A 24,183-nucleotide genomic window follows, 5' to 3' on the forward strand; every position below is an offset into this window, starting at 1 on the left:
TTTCATCTCGCTTCCTTCTCGCACTCTCTCATACTGCTCGCTCTTCATCCCACTCTACATCTCTTTCAGCGCAATTCAATTTAACACACTTAATCTGCATGAATGTTACGTGAGTGAAATTGTCAAAGTATCTAAATATAAACTGAACCTCTCTCTCCCCCCGTCTCTCTCTCTCTCTCCTTCCCTTCTCTGTCTGTCTCAGTTGCTGTGGTTCGCTCTCTTCCATCTCTCCATAGATAGACAGACAGAGTGCTTTATTAATCCCAAAGGGAAATTGCAGTGTTGCAGCAGCCACTTCACATGAATCACAAAAACACTGAGGTAGGTAAATAAAATAACAAACAATGCAATTAAAGGCTAAATTCTCCAAAATAATTAAATAGACCAAATAAAGTATAAAAATACATTTAAATAATAGAAAAAGGAAATATAGACTAAATATAGACTGATAGCTATACTGTTTAGCTATACTGCTAAACTTTGAAAGATCAGAATAATGATGACACAAAATATAATAAAGAACAAGTCCAGGTAGAGTGTCTGTCCTGTTACACAGAAAAAACTATTCTCTCAGAGGAGAATCAAAGTACGGAGTGATGGCAGTTGGCAGGAATGACTTCCTGTAGCGTTCCGTGTCACTGTGGAGATGAAGAAGTCTCTCACTCACAGTGTTACGCTGTTTATCCAGCAGGTTGTGGGGGAGTTGGGAGAAGTTCTCCATGATGTTCAACAGTTTGTGCAGAATCCTCCTCTCCTCTCTGCCAACTCCAGGGGCTCCAGGGAAGTCCCCAGCACAGAGCCAGCCCTCCTGATCAGTGTGTTCAGTTTGTTGGTGTCACTGGCTCTGGTGCTGCTCGCCCAGCAGACTGCAGTAACGAGTACCGCACTGGCCATAACAGACTGATAATAGCTCTGCAACATCTTGCTGCACATATTAAAGGACCCGTGCTTCCTGAAGAAGTAGAGCCTGCACTGTCGCTTTCTGCAGACAGCCTCTCTGTTCCTCTCCAGTCTGTTGTCAAGGTGGACTCTGAGGTATTTGTATCCCTCCACTACCTCCACCTCCTCTCTAAGAAGTGTTTTAAATAGTCCTGTTCTCCATCCCCTTGGTCCTGGACACATCCCAGTGGAGGTGGCTGTTCCCACACCTTGCCACAAAGTGGTCCAGGTCTCTGTATTCTCCCTCCAGCTCATCTCTGACACGCCTGACAACTAGTCATCTGAAAACTGAGATCTCAAATGACAGGACTCAGCACTGTACTGAGAGTCGGAGGTGTACAGAGTGAGGAGGAAAAGTAAGAGGACAATCCCCTGCAGTGTTCCTCTGTTGCTGACCATCCGCTCAGACACAAATCCCCGCAGCCGCACAAACTGCAGCCTGTCTGTCAGATAGTCAGTAATCGAGTAGGTTGTGGAGACGTCTGCCTGCATATTATGGAGCTTTTCTCATAGCGGGACGGGCTGGTTCGTGTTCAGTGTGCTCAGTGTCATGCAATATTAAATAAACATAATTAAAACTCTCCTCATCTGTCTGTCAGCGGGATGAGGACGAGCAGGGACATGAACAGGACTTTTAAAATGTGAACAGTAACGCTTAAATCACTTTCCTCCCCTACTTCTGTTTGTGAGACAAGCCTTGAAACATGCTGTAACAAAGCTGACAAGTGGCTGACTGTCAAGTCTTCACTGTGTGTGGAAAAAAGACAAGATATGTAACAATGCCAGCGAGTAAAATCCTGTTGTGACACTTAGTCTGAAGCTTTTTTTTTTTTTTTTTTTAATCATGATGAATTCTAACACATTCATCTTTAGATACATTAAACTATGGAAATTTGCTTCTTTATTTAGATCATGTTTCAGGCATTTGTGCTTTAGTAGATACTCAGAGGAGAAACACGAGGGTAGATGGTGATTTTACACACACCATAAAGGGAAGTGTGCACAAATGCAGATGCATTGTCCCAGAAACTAAAACGTATTTGTTTTTAGTAACATCAGGACATTCTAAACATCAAATTCTAAATGTTAATATTAGTGTATTAGCATGCTAACAATCAAACGTGCCAAATATTACACTCTAAATTCCAGCCTAATAACATCCAGTAGTTAGTAACATACAGTACATGTTAACATGCGTGTATTTAGCATTTATTTCTCTGGTGTCACCTTCAGGCCAGACCTCTAGAGCAACCGTTCCCTGTCTTCTATTTTTATCTTTTTTTTTTTTCAGTAAACTGGGCTCTGTCCTCCTAAATTCTTTTCTGCCAGTGGTGAAGCATTTTAATTCTAAGGATTAGGGGGCAGAACAACATACTGCATGACCCACTGTGAAAACTGATGCTGTGATCAGAGTGTGTGCTCCAACCACGTGAGCCCAGAGGACACGCCAAAGGAATCACTCTAATTAATAACATTTCATTCGAGATCAAAGAGAGAGACCAACATGTGGTCCCTTCCTCTCTCCAGTCCTCCAATCCCCTCTCTAATTTCATGCCGACACTCAAGTCCATCATCACCTTCTGTTTTTTTCTGTCTATCAATCTATCCATCCATCCTTATCCTATCCCTCGTCCACTTCTCCTCTCTCTTAAGATCACTCTCAATTTTCTCCCTGCTTTTCATACCATACCTTCTCCATCTCACCCCCTTCCCTCTATTTTCTCTCCCATTTCATCATCTTTTCTTACTTTCAATCAACCCTTACTCCTGTCCTCAGCTGTTTCCTTCCTTTCCTCCTCACTCCACCCCTCCTCAGTGATGTTTTCACATCAAAAGGCCACCATTATATCACAAATTGTCTGTAGTGAGGCAGTTTTAGGGGATTGATGTAGAAGATAATGTCCCACTGTGAATCTGGGAAAGAGCGTGGGAATGTGTCCTTTTCCGTGTGTTTAAATAAATGTGTGTGTGTGTGTGTGTGTGTGTGTGTGTGTGTGTGTGTGTGTGTGTGTGTGTGTGTGTGTGTGTTTCTGCGTGACTGAGAATAATGAGTAGAGCGACAGATATATGAATGATGCTCGGGATTCTACTCAGCGAGAAAGGGTAGATGAAATAAAAGCAGGAGGGAAGTCGATGAAGGGAGCCAGGAGGTGGTAGAGATAAAAGGAAAGGGAGGAAGAAAGGAGGTTAAGGAGGAGAGTGAGACACAAAGGGGGGTCTCAGGCAAAGACAAAGATGGGAAGGATGGAAGGAAGCGTTAGCAGAGACGAGAATTGATAGATGGCAGGAAAAAGTAAGAAAGTTAGGGTGGCAAAGAGCAGTGATTGACAGATTTAAGGAGATAGATGGATATGTATGGAGACAAGAAATTAAAGGGTAAAGAATGAAGGGAATGTTGACGAGACAAGAGGAGAGGAGAAGAGAGGCAGAGCTTATGTCTGAATCTGAAGGCAGGCAATTAAAAGTGTAATAAAAAAGACAAGACACCCCCTGGGTTAGAGAAGTAACTGGGACTGGCAGTCACGCCGCATTATGATAACACTTTCACACACACACACACACACACATATACTCCCTCCCTGACAGGCTAAAAAAGAACTATACTGAGGAGAACATGCATCAGTGCTCATACACAAAAACATACACATATACACCCACTGCAGCATATATACGCACAGAGAAGCCGGAATTAAAAAGTGTGTTATCTGAACAAAAGGGGGATTCCTCAGGGACTTCAGCTTTTCAGTGTGATACCGACAGCTTTTTTGTGTGTGAGTGAGTGAGTGAGAGGGAGAGAGAGAGAGAGTGAGACGAGTGACGGCATTTCATTGCTGTCATCTGTAGCCTGGCAACAAAAACAGGAAATGTAAAAATATGTGAGTTGGCTAAATGGAGAAACTACAACTTCACTGGATTCACGTGTATTTAAGTGGGATTATATTCAAGTGACATGATGTTATGTTAACAGCTAAAAGCGGATGTTGATTAAAAGATTATTGAAGTTTTGTTTTTCCACATATGACGAGCTCTGGAACACAGTTCATCACATTACACGTCCATTACATGATTTCTGATACCTGAGTGTATCTGTGCGTGTGAATACAGTGCGACTTACAATAATCAGTAAGATGAAGTAGATGAAGTTGTAGAATGAATGTGCATCCATCACATAGTACATGATCTCCACCCAGCCCTCCAGAGTGATCACCTACAGTCAAGAAAACAGGTGAGTAAATACACAACGACTTTGTCCAGAAAACAGTTAGTTTAACTAAGATAAGCTAAGCTGTGCTAAGCTAAACCAATTTAAGCTGCTACTGGCTGTAGTGTTATATTTAAAGATGACAGAGAATCTGCAGTGTTATCAAATTCTGTATGTGTCCTGAACAGCTTTCTTGTTTTGTGCAACTGGAATCTATCTGATCTGTATTCATAATAACTTTCAAAGCTGTTTTGATGTGAACGTTTGCAGTGTTAGGGCACGATTTGGATTTCGGTCCCTGCTGTCTATGAAAATGATGCAAGATGCAAGATTCACATTGCATGAAGTAATTTGGAACGGCTCATCTAACAGCATGAGCCCACAAAAACAGAGCAGTGTGGCTGGTGGTCTGCTTACATGCTGCTAAGTTTACCAAAAGTCCCACCTGGAAGATGACGATCCAGGCATAGGCAATGTTGTCAAAGTTGATTGCTCCTTTGTGGGGATTGCTGTGCCCAGTATGACACCTGGTGTAGTACTGGTTCCAGTTGACGCAGAGCCCTGCTACACTGGCACTGCCGTTGGCCAGAGGCTCGGGGCTCAGGCCCAGCGACTGTCGGTACAGGGCGTCGTCTTTGTCCAGGCAGCAGGTCCTGCCTCCCTCGCGGCGAGCCGGGACATCAGAGCAAGACATGATGCCGTTATCGACCGGCAGGGAGCAGATGAAGGGCCGCTCATCATCCTCATCAGCCATGTAGTAAGGCCGAGGCAGACTGATGCCTGTGGAGCTGGAAGGGTGAAGGGAGAAGGTGATGAGTACAATGTTCTGGTAAAGTAAAGACTGGTTGTAAGCACGAAAATGAGGACTAAGCTTCTCTTCTCTAAGTAAAATTCAAAGTTAAGAAAAAAAAATATATCATCCACATGCCTGCATAAAAAATGACAGGTATGATCGGAGACACGCCAGTATAGGCAAACGTACAAGTGCAAGTGTGCATTCATGCTAATTGGTCATGGGATTTTAAGACAGAGCAAAATCACTTGTCCTTCATGGATATTTCCAACACTGGTGCGGTGTGAGATTGGAAACGAAAGCAGAACATATAATGATCACAGAGAGAGAGAGAGAGAGAGAAAGAGAAGAGAGAGAGAGAGAGAGAGAGAGAGAGAGAGAGAGAGAGAGAGAGAGAGAGAGAGAGAGAGAGAGAGATGATTATGTTTGTTATGGTAAAATTGAAAGAAAATTACACCACAGACAGATGAGGAAGGCAGTGATGGAGACACGTTAACCCTGCTAAGCCGACAGTCACATGTCAGGCACCATTTGTCTGTGGTTTGGGTGTGTGTGTCTCTGTGGCTGATAATTTCCTATAGTTTTTGTTTTGTGTCTGGCATCGGCTGATGTGTCTGTGAGAGAGCTGTCTGACTGGCTGCTCAGCCCAGCGAATCACTGATTTCACCCATTTAAAATCATCTCTACTTATTTTGCTTCTGACCTTTTTTTTCTGCACCCACAAACAAATAGACATGCAAATGCAAACTGTCAAAAACAAACAAAAAAACAAAAAACAAAAATGGAGGCTGAAAAAAACTTGTGCAAAGAAAAACTGTATTTCAAGCAAATAGTAAATCTGTTAAATCAAATGCATAGTGGCGTGAAAACTGCAGCTTAGTTGATTTTGTTTGTCTGTGATATTCTTTGGATTACAAATACAAAGTGCTTGCAAGTTTAGTTCCTCTCACACTGACTCAGAGCACACATGCAGACCAGTGGTCAGCTGGCTGTCAGCTGCAGTTTTTGAAAGGTGTTAAAATGCAGCCTTTAACAGATGAGGTGAAGCAGCATGAAGCAAAGCAAATCATTTGTAAAGTCCATCTTCATCAGTGTTATTTTGTGCTGGTTGACTTGGTGTGTCACGGCTTTTATACTGAGACAGACTGAGGGAGAGGCCAAACGCAGCTTACAACTAACAGCAGTTTTTAAATTTAGGACTCATCAGACACAGTATTAGAGTCAATGGTGCACAGAGGATCACTTTCTGGGATTCAGAATAAATGAAAAAATAATCTTCTGAGCTGTAGGAGTATGACAGCGATGCCGACAGTAAGTGAACACAACAGTTCCCGCAAAAAGCACCACACCATCTTCATTAAATGAGTTCCAGTGGGAGCTTCAACTTAAACTTTTGCATTCAAAGATGTTGGAAGTATAAGAGAACGATACAAAAAGAGGAAGAGGGGGAAGCAGTAGAGGAAGCACTTTAGGAAAAAATTGGGGACCAGGAACAAAGAAAGCAAAACGAATGATGGAAAGAAGAAATAAAATAAGAAATAATACGAGAACAGGTGAAGAAAAAATGACAACTGCAAAAAAAGAGAGAGAACAACAAAGTAAAATGCCACATAAAGCAAAGAGGGAAGCAGTGAGTGAAGACAGAGGAGGGCTGTATAGAAAAATGGAAGGCAGGAATGAAGGGGTTAGACAAGGGGAAGACAAGAGACAAAAACGAAAAAGAGAGAAAAAGAAACTCAAAAATGAATCTCTAACCAAAGCGCAAGAAAAACAAAGACGAATACTATGTGTGAAGCAAAAAAAAAAAGTGTTAAGATGTTTACCTTGCAATTACAAAAAGAGCAAGGTAGAAGCTAAAGAGAGAGAACAGCAAAGCTGTGTGATTGCACTTTAATTTAATAATTAAGAGTGGGCTGCTATTTAAAGGGCAGACCAGAGAAAGAGATACAGATGAGTACAGACGTTGGTTAGCAATTACATCTGACCTGGTATTTGAGAAGGTTCGACAGAAGCAGCATTGTGAGTACTACCCTGTCTCTCAGTCTGTCTGTCTTTGTCATGCTCTTTGTGTCTCTTTTGTTGACTCTGTCTCTCTGTATTGTGCTCGACTGAATAGAAGCTATTATCGAGCCCACTGACCTGAGGAGATCTGCAGCCTTTTTACGTCACTTAAGTTTACAGTGAAGCTTTGGATATTTTTCACCTGATTTCTGTTTCCTCTTCTTTCTTTTTTTTCCATCATATGAATTGATTATGGCCAAAATCTCCTCACTTGCATCATGGCAGGAACTGAGTCCAAAATTTCAACTTGTTTGTTTGTTGTCCAGAAGCATCACTCAAAATGAAAGTTTAATAATGTAGCTCTGGAAGTGGAAAAGGGCAAATGTTAGCTAACACCTTAGCCACGGCAACTTAGAACAACCTTATAAAACTGGGCTGTGGGTTTGTTAGATTGTTGTAGAGTTCCTCTGCCCACCAAGTTTCCAAAAAATCAATAAGCGCAGCTTTAAGCGAACATTAACCGATGCAACCTCTGCGGACTGTACTAAAGGCTGCAGACTCCTGCACTCTATTAAAACCACATTCAACAGGTCTTACACAAGAAGACAGAGAGGCTTGATCTGGAAGCTTCTAGACTCCTTTTGCCACTAACTGCTATAGCTAGTGCTAGTTTTTCACAAGCAGGAGATTTTAATTAATAGAAAAAAATGACAATCTAGTTCTTATAATACCCCAGACTACCAACCACTGTGGTTTAGAGCACTGAGATTTATTCAGCTCACAGTGCCAGGTTGGTGATATTAGATTACTATAAGTGACTGTCATGCTGTAGTTATAATTATCACTTGAAGACAATATTCAATTTACCAAGCAGACTGTGCATCTGATTGATGTGAAAAGTCAAACACCTGTCTATTTACCTGTCTCTTCCTCGCTCTGTTTGCATATTGAGGCTACCGGCTCAGCATTCTCAAAGACGCTGGCTCAGCAAAGTAATAGTTTCTATGGGCCTTTACTAATTCGCTTACAACATTGCATTTTGTGAGAGTCAGACAGAACAGTGAGTGTCTGCATGAATTACCTGTGGCTTCCGTTTCGGTTTTTTTTTTTTTTTTTTTTATCTTGTTGCTAACTGGAGGCCTGGGAGTGGCAAGTCAGTGTCAGAAAAATATGACCATCCACCCACTTATTCTACTCTTTTTCCCATCGCACATCTTCCCATCCACAAATCCCCACCTCTGCGTGTGAGTGAACCAACATGCAGCGACAGCAGGTATCACAGCCCCGCTCGTTATCAGATTGGACACTGTGTGCCTGTGTATGCTGAGGTGACTACGTTCGCCACCAGACAGTGTCAGACAGACAGCAGTCATTTCACACCTGAGGAGACGTTGAACTCCTGACAGCAGAGGCTTCAACCAAAGCTGTTTTTCTTTTTATATATATATATATACATCTCCTGCTCTTGTTCCTGGAAACACTCTGCAGTCTGATTTACAACCATCACACATGGTTTGCATCAGCTTAGTGCTTGTTTTTCCAACACTGGACAACATTACTGAAGTTAACTCAGGTCAGGACATCCCATGAATACAGCCCCTCTTCATCGCATCTCTGAATTGGTTACCATGGTGATGGCCTACCCTAAAGCCTCTCATCAGATCATTATTTTCTCTCTGGGCTCTGCAGTGCGAACCCCCGTCCAGCCCACTCCTCCGTGCAGCCAAACAGGCCTAATCAAACGCTTGGCTGTGGATTTGGTCTCCCCGGGCTCTCGCTCACCACCAGACAGAATCCCAGTTATTGTCTGAGCTCTGTGTTTTCACAGTGGTATTAGCTGTACTCTTAATCATAGAGATATTTGGGAACAAACAACACCTGTTAAGCTTCCAGCTACTAATTCTGACTCGCTATTTTCCTTTGCTGTCACCAGGGAACATGAAGACAATTATCATATTTCATGACTGATTAGTGATCAGCGGTGATTAAAAGTTATTTATTTATTTATTTTCTTCTCAGAAATTACCCTAAAGTCCCACATATAACCGAAGAGATGCTTCATGCATCAAAGGCATTCTTGGATACTGAAGTAAGAACATTGACAAAATACTTTTATACACAACAAAACACACTTATCAGTGCGAAACAGATTATAACTCTGCTTTTCACTCATGTTGTCATTGTCTAATCTCATCTCATCAGTTATCTTCACAACTCAACATAACTTATTAAATCCAAATAACTCTAACTGTTTCCCCTAAAATTTGTGCCAAATCATACAGTACTTTTCAAGAAATGTCCCATAAATTAGGAAATTACAGCCTAGTAAAATAAAAATGTATTATTCCCAGAGATGCACATAAGACATGGGGGAGAGTAAAACAAAAATATCTTAAATATTATTTATTTAAGATATTTTATTTTTATTTTTTATCAAGGAAATCATCTTTGGAGAGTGTCATTTTGTATTTATTGCAAAAGCCAGTCATTATTAATGACAATTAAAATTGTGGCTCTTGCAATTTTGGTATAAAAACTATAAATGATTCAGCCTCAACATCACATCTTATCTAGTGAGTTATCTTGCCCGCGAACTGCGGTGCTTTATGGCGTGTGAGAATGTCATCAAAAGCAGCTGCGTGAAATCACCAGAAGAATTTTATGGGTAGAAGCTGAAGGATGTTGACATCTGAGTGACAGCTGTTTCTTCTGCTTCTGTGCACAAAGAGGTGCAGTACACAGTCCAACACACAGCAACACACACAAAAAAAAGAGTGTGATCCCGGTGCTACTGAAGAATACAAGCAGAGAGTGTAGAGGTAGCCGGGCCTAACTCAACGACAGCATCTGCACGCTGCCGTGACATGACAGAAGAGTAATTGAATTTCTGACACTTCCCCCAAAAATAAACAGCCCACAGCCACTGAGATACAGAACATTAGTCCTGGAAACCCAAAACAACAATGCTCTCACACATGCACCAAAATAAGATTTCACCCTTAAGAAAGGAAAAGGTGAAAAGATATAGAGAGATAGAAAAAGCAAAGTGCATCCAGCTGTCAAACTGTAAAGGTTAGAGGTAGCAGGGAGATAAAGGTACAGTACACCTGGATCACATTATTAGCATCCTAAAGCTGAGACCTTTTCCAAAACCCCAGATAGCCTGCTGGGTATGTTCAATAGAGTGTGTGCATCAGTGGGGGAGATCTGTGCGCATGTGTGTGCATGAATAAATGTGCATTCCTGCAAGTGTCTGTGTGTGTGCGCTTTAGGAAAGTGTATGAACAAGGGAGTATGTGTGATTGTGTGTGTGTGTGTGTGTGCACAGCAGGGGATGCTAGTCTGTTAATGCATGTGTGACAATAAGGGGATGATACGAACTAAAAAGTTAATCCAGTTGAGGACAGCCTTGGGAAAAGCTGTTTCCTGGGAAGAACACAGCAAACCGGGTCAGCAGGTCCAGCTCTGTCTTTGCAAATGAGAAATCAGGAGCAGATGCGGTGAAACTGAGCGGGAAAGATTTTTTTTCACTGCACAGCTTGGGGTCTGAGCCCCGCAGAGAGACCCAAAAACTCCTCACTGAAGGTGCAGAGGAGTTATTTAGAAGAAAAGTAAGTGGAAAAAAAGTTGAAAAAGTAGAACGAATGCGCTCTGGGCGGCACGGTGGTGCAGTGGTTAGCACTGTTGCTTCACAGCACGGGGGTGCCAGGTTCGAACGCTGGTCTGGGCTCTTCTGTGCAGACTCTTCTGTACATTTAAAGCGACATTAGAGGCTGCATGCCTGTATGGATTTTGAAACTTGTCTGTCAGGACCAAAGTCATAGGCAGTTTGATTTGGACACTAAACGGTTTCCTTCGAATAATCATTACCATCATTTCTTAACCATTACAAAACTGTTTAAACCAAAACATCATGTTTTAAATTAATGTAATTGAATCATGGTCATACATTTTATAAGGTAACAGAAAAGCCCCAAGTTTAAAAGGAGGAACATTATAAAAATGTTCCTTACTCCATCACGGTCATAAAACAGGGGGAGAAAAATGAGCGCTCACAGTTCATTCATCTTTCTCATTAAATATTTTTAGTTTTTCCCTCGTGCTGCTCCCTTCCTCACTCCTGTCTTTCTTTTCAACTTTTGATTTTGCCAAACTATTTTTTTTTAGAGGTATACGATCAACTGGAAGTTCTCTTGAAGGCCCAACAGTCTATCGATGCTTCAGCAACATAAGTGATTTGTCTGTAGGTGATTTCGAGAGTAGCAGGGGTTGTGGGGGCGACGGGTGGGGGTTACGGGAGGGAGGGTCGCTGACAGGGTTAGGGAGGTGAAATAAAAACAGAGTCGGTTTTTAATTAAGTGGCAGAACTGACTCTGTGATAATGATATTTGCTTTGTGAAAAATTTGGTTTGCAATCATCTTCATTATATTAGAGAGAGAGAGCCTTCATCTCTCTCTATAGCAATATCAGTAAATTGAGTACATGATGTAATTAATCTTCCAGAGTCACACTGTGGGAGGGCAGGTAATGAGAGGTGAGGTGACAGACAGACACACACACACACACACACACTTCAGTAAAACAAAATGTTCTGACCATAATACAACCTTACAAATCAGCTATTACTTGTATAATGAAAACACAGATAGAAACATGTTCATAACTTCGTACAGACATCAAACACCAGCAGCAGACGAATGATCGAGCTGACAGATCAACACACCACAGACCCTCGAGCATCACATCGTTCACACCAGGTTTCTCTCTCAAGCTCTTTTTCACACACTAACACACACACACACGCACACACAGTCACTCACACACACACAGACCAGGCAGAGACTCACAGTGTGAAGTTCTCCTCCAGGTAGCAGCGGTTCCTCAGCAGTCCCGCCCACAGCTGCACCCCGATGATGCCAAAGATGAAGAAGACGAAGAAGCAGAGGAGGAGGACGTTACCCAGCATGGGCAGAGTGTCCAGCAGCAGGTTCACCAGGATGCGCATACCTAAAGAGACACACACGCAAAAACATGCATCTCATGACACACGCCACATAGCTCTAACCCTCAGTATGACATTCTCAGCCTCTGGTCGTTTACCTTAATGAGAATTACTCGTCTTACCACTGACCATGAGCTTTTGACATACTGGGTACAGGGAGCACTAAAGGTTAAACGGGTTGTGTCTTCCAAATCCAGTTTAAAGATAAATGCTTTTCTCTTCCACATTTGATGGAGCTGCTGAAACGAGACAGTGTTGTTGACCTTTTGATGTACAATGCACTGGATCTTCAGACTTTGACAGAGACAGCCACTGAACAGGAGGACAGTTAGACTTCACACACATTGGCCTTGCTGACCCCTCAGCTCCACATAGTCTGTCATTTTTTCTCTCTGCATACCTGACAATTTAGCTGTCATCCACACACGGTTGTTTGTCACTGACAAATATATGTTTTTGCTGCCTTGAGGTGTCAGTGAAGCACAGACCCTCAGAGAAATGTGAACACAGAATGTCTTGTTTCAGTGTCTTTCTACAGTTAAACACACGAAAACATGTATCTGTATAATTTGTGCACACAAACACAAACTCAACATCCTCATCTTTCAACCTAACGACATCTTCTCATCGTCTCTCTCTTTCACACAAACGCATACTCTCTCACCCCCTCACTTCCTTGTTCTTGCAGAAATCTAACACATCATGCTGCCATTTCCATATGAGTTGTATTATCATAATTAGCTAATAAATCCCTAATCTCCACACTAATTGTGATCCCACGGCCCATTACTTTAGCTCTGATCTCTATAAGGAAACTAAACCAGGGGTTAAAGTCTATCTAAAATCGATGGAGGATTGATACAGCATTTAGCTGACTAATCAGGGGTAAGTGGGCAGTTGGTCCTCAGACCGTCTCCCAGGGGCCCTGCCGAATAATGTAATGATTTAAAATGATTTAGTCTGAAGACGCAGATGACGACGAGGCTGTAAATCCTTAAACCGCCTTTGAGGACAACGGTAAGATGTAAAATATGTGATCATTTTCATTTAATAGCAGAGCTGTATTTTAAATGTTATGCGTGTGTTCCTGTCAGCAGAGGATGAAACTTTCTGGTTTTACAGGAGGAAACTGATCACAACTGGAAAATGCACATTTCTCATGGGAATTTAAATCCCCCTTTAAAAGGCAAGATTTCAGTTTTGTTGGAAAAATATAAGATCTCCTTCCTCTGTCATCCCTTGTGACCTTCGGTGAACAGCATGCTGGGCCAGGTTTGCTTTTCTGATGTTATTATTTAATGATTTTGTACTGAATTCCTAAAAATTCAAACAGTCAGCTCTCACGTCCAGGAAGGGCGAGTGATTTACAAAAAGTGCCTGATAAAGCACCGCTTTTCTGATCAATTTCTGTCAACAACCCTTTAGCACTATATTTTATAATTAGTTTGATTACTGGGCTGTAGCTGCACATGAAAAATGTGGTTCAGATCAAGTTAGTTGACTTGAATTAAACTAAATTACACACTGAGTCGAACTGAATTAGAACCAAAGTCTGACCCTGCTTGGTGCGAGATAATATACATCACAGAACCCAATTTCTTTTCACAAAGCTGAAAGACGTTTTTTTTTCTCTTTTCAATGGTTCAGTCTGTTTGAAGTCAGCAGCAGTTTATAGTGCTGCAGTAACACCATAAACACCCTAATGTGAAAATGTTACCAATTAAATCAACAGCAATATTAGTAAACTTTATGTATGTTTCAAAATGCAAATTTGCACAAAAGAGGGAAACAACAAGGTAAAAGGACATTGTTTAACTGTTTTTTCAGATGTGATTGAAAGACAAAAATATTCAAAATTGTTCCCTCCAGGAAGTAAAATTAAAGTGTCTTTATTAGAATAATCCATTAGCCCCGGCTATTTGATAGCAGGATGTTACCAAGTGTTGACTAAACAAACCAGCAAATGTTTGTTTTATGTAAAAGGCAACGATAATCATTTTAATCAATTACAGCAAACTGCGGCAGCAGCTGCAGATGGAGGGAGGGAAACGTTAGGAGCAAAGAAAAAGGAAATGAGCAAAGTGCAAACTAGATTAGAAGTGAAAACAAACAGAATATAAATGAAAAGAGCGAGGTAGCGGAGAGAGAGAGAGAATGTGCTGACGACCATTACCTTGGCTGTTAATACGGGAATCTCCCAAGGGGGGATCGTGGGTAATGCAGTAAACAGGCCGAGTCCTTTAAGCTGTGGCCAGTGGGAACCAGGCCTGGATAATTTCCATTAGCGTCCCATTAACTGACTCCTCTGTTCACTTCACACATCCTCCACTGAGTGTGTGTGTCTGTGTGTGTGTGTGTGTGTCCACATTCAGTCAGTATTTGCCTACAAGTGTTTGTGGCTTTGCACTGGTTGTGGTTGTGTCCCTGCATATACTGCCTGCTCAGTGTGTGTTGCATATGGTGGTGTGTTAGTGTATGTGCATGAGTGAAGCCTCTGCGACTCTGTGTTTGTGTCTCTCCCGCAGATTGAATTACCCCTGAGATGAGCTCTGTGGTAAATTGTCTTTAATAAAGGAGAGAATTGCTTCTTTATTCATCCAACAAATAAAGACGAGTGGAATAACTGGCTTTTGGCAGCTGGTACTGGTGCAGTGCAGAAGTGCGTTTGATGGAAACTGACCTTTTCATCCTGTGGCCCCAGAGGCTGCTGGGTTTAAAAAAAAACTTACTTTACATATTTATGTTGGTAACTGCCAATACCTGATAATGCATAAGTGAGTTATTCAGTACAAGCTCAAGAAACCTTTTATGCTTTCCTGAGCTGCATTTAACTACAGTGGACGACTGGATGATCTGACATTTGAAGACCTTACTTTTTTTAACATTCAAAATCAACATTTTTTTAAATAAGACATTTCTACAGTATCTGTGCACAGCAACTGCAGCGTGGTTAAGAGTTCAGAGGAAAGGCTGCAGTTATTTTGGCTCTCTGTCACACTGTCATGGCTTACTGGGACACTTAACTAGAACAGAGCTGTCATCAATGTCATCAAAGTGTCCACTGTAAAAAAAAACAACAAAAAAAACAAAACAACACCTATCATAGGCAACTAAACGTGCTATAACATTTAAGTGAGGCCACACATGTCAGCATGTCAACACGCTCACAGTAGGAATGTTAACATGCTGTGTGTTTTAGCATGCTAACGCACGCCCTCAGAGTCTGATGGTTTTATGATGAAAAGCCTTTCATATCACGTGGCTGAACTGCAACATTGAGATTTATGCCTCAAACTACAGAAGTTCATTATAATCGAATAAACTTTATTAGAAATATTGTGAGTATGAATGAGTGATGGGATGATGTTGCCTGTTAATCCACCTGCATATTACCAAATAAAACATTAAAAACGAGTGGAACAGCTGCATCGGTTCTTCTCTTCCTCTAAGATCTAATCACCTCTGTTTTTTTTTTTCATTTCATCCTCCTCTCTCTGTCCTCTCTGTCCCGCATTCATTTTATCTCTATTCATCTGACGACTCCCTCCATCCCTTGCACTTGTCTCCTCGGCTCTATCTATCATCGTAATAGCCTGCTCATCTGAGTCCCCCCGCATCTCTCCTCTCATCATCCCTCTCTTCCTCTCGTCCATCTTCGCCTATCCTTCATGGAGCTGGATAATCCCCTCTTCCCTGACTCATTTGTCTCTCTTTCTGTGTCTTTTCTCTCCCTTCTCACCTCTTTTATCCTTCCTTAACCCAAATGCTGTGTCCTTATTGAAATGCTGCTGAATGAACCACAAAGAAAGCATCAATCTGCTGCAGGTGGATCTATTTTTTCTCTTATCTCCTGTATTTTATTGGTGGTTTTCTCATACAACCTATGTTCTTGCTTGTTTCTAAGGAAAACATTTCTCCTCTAGCCTCCATTATAACAAACCATGTTTTCAGAAAGGGAAAGAAGAGATAGAAAATAGAAAAGTCACCTCTACTTATAGAAATGTCAGATTACAGCTGTAAACATGGTTGAGACTTAAATGACTCATCATCGTTTGTGTTTGCTCCCAACAGAGGGCTGCACGAAACAGCCTGTGCAATGGCAAATTAGGTCCATTTCTCACCAGGAATGTTTTGAAGTAAAAAGTTTTGTGGTGCAAAACTCACAGAGTGGAAAGTTTTTGTGTAATGTCAGATATATAACATTTAAAAAACATATATCCTCACTCTCATCTATAAACTGTTGTTCCTACTCTTCCTATATTTTGCTACTCTGCAATGGATGATTCTCCTAAAACTAAGCCATTACAGTACTTTGGTGTATTTCACTTACAATGTGGACAGAAAATGAGAACACTCATTGAACACATGGTTGTGATCAGGCTGCTCCAGCTGATCAGCTCTACCTCCCTGACCGATGAAGCAGAATTCACCAGAGGAGAACATGAGTTTTGTCTATTTCTCCCTGTGGAACAAATTGCTCTCTAGAGACACGGCAGAACTATTACTGCCTCTGCTTATGGAGCGAGGGAGGGATAAATGAGGTGAAGGAATGGAGAGGATTTGACAGAAGGAGGTGAAGAATTCAGGGAAAGAGTAGGAGGAAGGGGAAGGAGCTGAGATCAGAGATTGGCCCTGACTGAGCGGTGCAGCAGAGGGAATGCAGTGACGGAGGAGAGAGGAACAAAGGGGAGAAAAAGAAGAGATCGAACACCGACAGTGTTGGTTAAAGAGACAGTGTCCATCAGTGGTCTCCCTGTGGAAACATGCTAAAGTTCTCAGTGTGTGCATGTCGGTGTATGCTCTGTATAAACGATGTGCCAAATACAGCCGTCAACACACATTTCTCTGTGACCAACCAAATTAGCTGCACCTGCTTTCACAAAAGAAAAAAAAAAAATTACTCCGATAGTTCATGCTGCAGATTTATGAGCAGTGGGAGGTTTAGCAATTATACTTATAAAGGAAGCAAAACAACATTAACTTCAAGCACCAGCATATCCGACTTAGAGAGTACTCATCGCTTCTTAAAATGATTGCCTGCTAGGCGCAATTTAGACACATAAAGCACAAAAGCAACTAGCAGCAAGCTCTGATTATTCTCATCAAAAAAGGACAGAGACAAAGCAGCACTCTCCGAGCTGAAGTGATGGGTTGGGGGTTCTCAGAACACTTCAGCGCCGTCTGATCATTGCTGCACTGAAGGGTTTGGATGCCGAGGAGATTCTGTCGGGATTAGAACAGCTTTGCTGTGGATGGAGTTACTTTTTAGGAAAGAAAACAGCTCTGTGCACTTGATGTCCCCGGGAATTTGTTTCCTCACACAGGATGAAACTGCTTGCACAGCCAGCCTGTGCAGCGGTGACGGGGCAGAGATGAAATGTTGAAATGTGACCTCCCTGTTAGGACTTTCTGTTTAATTTCTTTTTTTTTTCTCCATTTTTATTTTTGTGCAGACGTCCATCACTATTTGAAATGCAGAAGACAAAATCAATTTGCTCACAGGCACAGCTGCACCTGTAAACCACCAGGCCAGCTCATGAAAACAACAGGTACACAATCAAAATTACACAATTACAGCAAAGACAATGAGGCATTTGGGCTGAATTCAGCAGTGAGGTTTGTGTTGCATATGTGCTGCTGTAGTTACAATCACACCGGTTCCATGTGGCCCATTTGCTCCAGAATGAACAATGGTGCGACATAGCATCGGTACTGAGGCTTGTGTTGTGTGCACTTACAACAGCAGCGGGCATCTGTCAGAAAGGTGGAGCTGTAAACACCATCTTCAGATCTACTCTTACAATGACACAAGATAGGAGCTGGTTTTCTGGATGCGTTCAAGGCAGATTTTAAACTGAAAATTTACAGTGAACGATGGAGAGAGGAGGTTTCATGACAGGAGGAGTGAATAAGTAACTACTGAAGAAACGGTCGATTTTTTTGTAGACAATATTTTACACATCTTTAGACAACCGTGTCGTTCCCTCTGCACAGATAATCAAAGAAAAGGAAAGTAAAAAAATATAATGAGAATACATCAACTTTGAATTAGAGCCGACACATCATCTAAATTTGAGCGAGTGTCTAAATCGCATCAACTTAATCAATATTCAACTAAATAAAACACTGACGTGTCATTTTACATTGACTTGAAGCCATTTATCAAATCAAATCAAATCATCCATCAAACGAACTTTATTAAGTTGGACACCACAGTGGTTAAAAATCACCATGTCTCTAATCAAAGCCAAATCCCGCTCACTCCAGCATGTACCAAGTTGAGCTTGTCGCCATCTAATCTGAACGCGTTCACAGTCGAGGTATTTCTGGCTCGGTGACTCACATTCAGCACCTCGGACAGCGACCAAGCTACTGGGCCGGTTTCTCTGGGAGGCAGCTGTCCGTGGTGCTGAATGACAGTCGCAGACATTACATGAATGGCCCTCCTTTCATCCCATCACCGTTTTCTCTCTTTAGGATGAATTGAACAGCTTTTTCATAAACAGGAGAAAAATCTTTCGACCGTGTGTCGATGTTGGCATCGACTCTTTGCCCGACTCAGTGATGAACTGACAGCTAAGCCCGGCTATTATTTGTTGGCAACCGAACTTCACTCCTGCGTTTTGGCTTCAAACTACTTTATAATAGGTTGGAATGATTTTTGGTGACAGGGAAAAAAAAAACAGTCTGAAGTGGTGTTGTCACTTACTTGGCACCCTGTTAATTGCTTTGAGAGGGCGAAGCACTCTCACTGTTCTAATGGCAGTGAAGTTGACGTTCTGCAGGTCCAGCGAGTACTCAACCATCCTGGAAAATACACACAAAACATACAGGAAAACATGTTAATAACAAAGATACTTTCACAGGTCTGCAGTCTATAAGGAGAATCAAAGAGAAAACCAATGAAAAAAAAAGAAAAACTATATTATAATACGCTATTTCATCACAGAGCAGAACATTTTCAGCTGAACTTCCGAGTTGTGTTGACTTAATGTTGCTATTTAAAAGCCTAAACAGAAGCACGCACACCTTCACACAGTTGGGGTCCTGCTGTGCTGAGCCTAATATGAATTAATGAGCTGGGGTTTGTGTACCTACTAAAGTGAGACACTGAAAGAAGCAGGGGTCAGTGGAAGACTTTGTAACATTAGCTTAATTGTGTTCGCAAGAAGAAAGCGTCTCCTTCTATGTCCGTAAACACAGTGTGGGACAACACAACCGGCGATTCGTTTGTTGCTGAACATGAATATTTATGTGTGCTTGTGTATCACCTTACATGGCAAAGATACAGAGCACTGCATTGAAAATGAAAAAAAAAAACAAAACAGTTCCATCATTTTGACACAGGTGGAGGAAGATGTCAAAGTACGAGTGAATCAGTACAGTAGGCCTCCCGCATCCATGAAAACTGGATATACCTTTTAGTGCATACAGCGAAAGCATTGAAGTGTATCCTGTCAGTTTGTGGGCGTGCACAAAAATGAGAGGCATGAGATTAAACCTACAACCATCTTGACATGAAAGCAGGGAGAGATTTGTGAAGGAGCAGCCATTGGAGGTGGAGGGGGCAAACAAGCTTGAAGTTAAACTAGGTATGGAAAAAAGGAGACAGAGGAGGGAAACAGAGCGAGCATTCTGCTATCTGACCTATTTCTGACAAACGTATTACAGGGAAAACATAGTTCGCCTGAGGAATGGGAAAAAGAGAAACAGCGAGGGTGCAAAGAAAGTGAGAGGGGATGGTCAGGGAGAGCAACAGAGAAGACGAAACAGAGGGATGACAGGAGAAAGCGTGAGATGAGGACGGAGAGATCACAAACCAAAGCAAGTAAAGCACCAAGAGATGATTAAGTGCAATATAACGACGGCAATAAAACGAGATTGAGAGAGGGAGTGAGCCGGGGGGTTTTATCAAGTGTTGTAGATAATTACAGTGTTAGGAAGAGAGAGAGAGACTGAGAGAGGATACTGAGATGCATATACCTGGCTGCACAGGAGAAAGCTGCTCTCAGGCTGAGAAGGGGGGGAGGTTGGGGGGGGGGGGGGGTTGTCAAGATGTAGAAAAGAAAAGTACGAGAAACTGGTGCAAGTTTCAGGCAGTTCACACAAATATTCTACACCAAGATATTCAACCACTCCATAATAACAGGCTCATTTCGATGAGAGGTTGGACAGCCTACCTGGTATTTAAAAAGCCCCAGCCAATTATTCACTAATGACCTTATGACCTACGCCTCTGAAGAGGAGGCTTTAAAATTTTTTGATAGCAAAATTGCAGTGATATGGACGGAAACTGAGAAATATCCTGGAGTTCCAGAGGGAGTTTCACAGTTTGAAATGGAATCCGAGGTTTCAAAGTTGGAAAACACGAACAGGTTACATAAGGATGTAGCCCAGGAGGCAGGAATCAGGAAGAACATGGAGACTGTCGAAAGACCTGCCCAGATTCGAGAAAATATAGGAACTGGCTACTTCAGTTAATTGGAAAATTAAATTTGTTTCCAGAGTTGTGCCTCATTCTCAAGCTGGAGAAACTTGACAGGTTGAAACCTGTAGAACTGAACTATGCTTCTACATTAGGTCAAAGGTAAAACTCCTGAACGGAACAGTTTTCTTTATTCTTTTCAGCCCAGCAACCTGCCACTGGTCCTGTGACCAAACCACTGCACATGCATCAAAACAACCACACGGTGTGGATCTAACTCGGTGAGCCGTGAAATATGAATCTCTCCTGCTGTCAGTGTATTATTGTAACCTTGGCAGTGACAGGAGCCGACAGAGCCCCGATTCTGCTACAGCTCCCCCACAAATCAGACGAAACCGTGCTACTAAAATACACCGACCATGAAAAGTAAGGTCGGGGTTCGCAGAGTACCTGGATATGGCCGGATCTGTGAGTGACCACAGAGGCTGGTTCCTCAGTGTTTGGCCATGATCTAATTTGGCAGGTGGTTTTCTATGGAGGGAACAGACTGAACACATCTTTCACTTCCACAGTAAGAGGAAGGGAAAAAAGTTCCCTGCATTTGGGAGTTTATGCAGAGTGACTGGGGAACAGGTACAGCAGCAAAGAAAAAATCTGAACAGCTTGATAAGAAAATGAAGACTGAGGGAAATGTTTAAATGCTGAAACATTAAAATGAAGTAATGTATTTCTGAAAGAAATCAAGAGAGATTGTAATCTATAAATAATAACACCTAAATGAGTTGTAATGCCTGTGTGTGTATATGTGTTTTGGGGGTATGTAACAGGGATCTGTCACTTGTTTTACTATTTTTGTGGGGTCCAAAAAACTTGGAGCCCACTGTACTTTCGACAGCTTTGTGGGGCCCAAAGTGCTGGATTTGGATTAAGATTTGGTTTCAGGCTTCAAATTAGGATTAGGGTAAAGGGCTGGGAATGCATTATGTCAGTGATAGGACCCCACAAACATAGTAAGTGTGTGTCTGTGTGTGTCTGTGTGTATGTGTGTGCGTGTGTGTGTGTGTGTGTGTGTGCTGGGGGACGTAATGGGGATCTGTCATTTTGAGCAATTTTTGCAGCAATTTGAGATAAGGCAGCTCATTTTGGTAACGCAGCCGCACAGGATTACACATACACAACACACACACACTGGCAAACAATTATACTTGTGCACACAATGATACACACACACACACACATACGAATGTAGAGACAAAATCTATCATACACACAGTCACAATAACGCACACACAAAAACCATTATGCCTGATACATCTCAGTTTTTCACGCGCCGAGCAGATGTACAGACAGATAACGTCAGTGTCACACCCAAACACAATCATGCACACAAACACACACTGAGCAGAGAGAGTGCTTAGGGCAGACTCCGGGCTCTCACAAAGCTGTGTCAAATCAGAGGACAGAGGCCACACACATGCACGAAAGCGCACAAACACACATACACGGCCCTGAAGAGTGTAGTTACATAAGCTGGGAACCCACACACTCTCTTACAGTCTACAGACACACACACACACACACAGGCCGTCACTCTCAGACACACACAAGTCAAACTAAATATAGTGTCTGTCTGTGTTTGCGTTAGGACTGCTCTCCAACCAAACAGCTTCATGAATACTTCAGAGGAGGAACAAGTTTATATTTGTTCCTGAGCTGCGTTAAAGAGGCGGGTGTGGATTTTTCAGCTGGTTCTTAAACATCATCGTCTTCTTTCTGGGTTTTATCTCTTGTGCCTCTTCACTTCAGGCAGTTTCTCCATCTCTGCTGTTTACTTTACCCCAACCCATGAAGCACTGTCACAAGTTAGTGTTAGTGCACAAGACAAGATCCAAAATGTGGCACTTTTAACAATAAATAGATTTATAAATAAATAAAAGTCTAAAAATAAAGAATACTGTTTCACATTACTCTTCTTTCAGGTTTTTACTGTAGACAAATCATGTCTCCAGTTGTTTTTCTTATTTAAAGGTGACGTCACAGGTTAGGTTTCTGACTCTCACTGACTACACACCTTCCAATCCCAAAGGACAAATTAAAGTTAGAAAATTGGATATCGGTTTTGTGTCTGCTTGGAGTCTCTCTTCGCAGCATGGCCTTTTTTTTTTTTTTCTTCTTAATTTCAACCAAATGAATGTGCTGTTCCCAACAGTGTTAATTATTTTGTGCCATTGCACAGTGATCTTCAAAAGCCACATTCACATCAGTCAGTGTCAAACACAGATGATGACAGGCTGTTCTTTTAATAAGCACAATCATAAGTAATCATTAGTAAGAGAATTAAGTAACAACCTCTAAGCTGTAATTTTTCTCCAAAACAACATTTTTTTTTTAGGTGTTGGCTAAATTTAATGCCCCATAATTTATGTGGTGTATGTTACGTGCTAGCACATAGAGCTGTTTGTAAGTAATACAGTGTTATATCCTACATGTGACACCAATCCAATAAAACGAGCAAAGGAAACTCTTATCATCTGCAGGCAAAAGCAGCTAATGATGGTGAATCCTGGGAAATCAGCAGCTCTTCCCTCAATTTCACAGGTCAACGTAATGAATACAAACTCGGAGGCTGAGACGTGCGACCACGTACAACACTTACACGCTTCACAGTTCACCAGCACTAACAGCAAGAGTTCATACATTCTCAGTCACATTAGATGCGACATCATATTAGCAAGAAGCCATCTACTGGGTGATACATGCAGCGGAAAGCACAATAATGTCGCTAAAAAGATATTGTAAATTTAGGCTGATTTGACTATGGCTGTTCAGGAGCCTAACAGGCAAGAATAAACTAATACGGCAATTACCAGAGAGCACTAAATGTCTCATTTTATGCCAACAGTCCAGGCCAAACTCCTTCAGGAGGAGATGGCATCAATTATTAAAATGAGATTAATGGATGCAGTAGATCTTCTGTCCCAGAAGTGGTTTGCAAGTCAGAGAAGATAGAGAGGCACACACATGCACACAGACATGTGAGCACAAAAAACACACACACACACACACACACACACCCATTTACCAAAGCTCTGATCCACTCTTCTCCCTCTTTCCATTTTCCCTCCTGCCCTCCTCTTTCATCCTTTCTACAAAGTTTTCCACCTCGCAAACTCCCTTTTCAATCCCCTTCTTTAGAATCACTTAAATTCAATCTCTCCACTTTTCTGTCTCCAACTTTATCTTCTCTTTTTCCTCCCTCTCTGTTTTGTTTTGTCCTCTGTGTGTGTCTGTGTATTATTTTCCATTCTCACATTCCTACAGTGTGTCGTGTGGTGTCAGAGCTCTAATGAGGTACTGTTACACCTCCAGCTGGGTACAGCTGCTCATACACATGTCCAAGTGTTTGTGTGTGTGTGTGTGTCTGTGTGTGTGTGTGTGTGTGTCTGTGTCTGTGTGCGTTCCATGCATAGACTTGAATATCTTGTCAAAGATGAAAGCCAGCTGCCTACCAACGCCGCTGTGGTCACATTGCCCATCTCTCTCTTCTCACTTGTTCTCTCCCTTCTCTTCCTGTTAGACACACATCATATTCAAGCCTCTAACTTTATAACAAACCACTGTGAAATAAAATGGGAGAGTAAACGGGTGAGGAAGACTCTGTCCTGGTAAGCTGGACTGTTTTGACAGGTACCAATTTACCAACACTGAACCAGGTAAATATGAAAATAGGTGATGATGAAGAGAGGTGATTCAGAATCCAGCACAATGTAGGATACCTTGGCTGAACCAGGTTTAAAGGATAACACTCCCATATTCTAGG

At 41.9% G+C, this 24,183-nt stretch overlaps 1 protein-coding gene across 1 annotated transcript in view; it reads right to left on the minus strand.

The window, feature by feature from the left end:
* LOC121180410 (voltage-dependent T-type calcium channel subunit alpha-1I-like) overlaps nt 1–24,183 on the minus strand; it is a 131,026-nt gene that overhangs the window by 72,228 nt on the left and 34,615 nt on the right. Inside the window, exons 4-7 of the mRNA XM_041035802.1 lie at nt 18,648–18,745; nt 11,784–11,943; nt 4,587–4,929; nt 4,055–4,147 (exon numbers count right to left, since the gene is read on the minus strand). Coding sequence (XP_040891736.1) covers nt 4,055–4,147; nt 4,587–4,929; nt 11,784–11,943; nt 18,648–18,745 — 694 coding nt within the window. The remainder of the gene's footprint in view (nt 1–4,054; nt 4,148–4,586; nt 4,930–11,783; nt 11,944–18,647; nt 18,746–24,183) is intronic.

This window comes from Toxotes jaculatrix, chromosome 4 (genome assembly GCF_017976425.1).
Source record: "Toxotes jaculatrix isolate fToxJac2 chromosome 4, fToxJac2.pri, whole genome shotgun sequence".
NCBI lineage: Eukaryota > Metazoa > Chordata > Actinopteri > Toxotidae > Toxotes > Toxotes jaculatrix.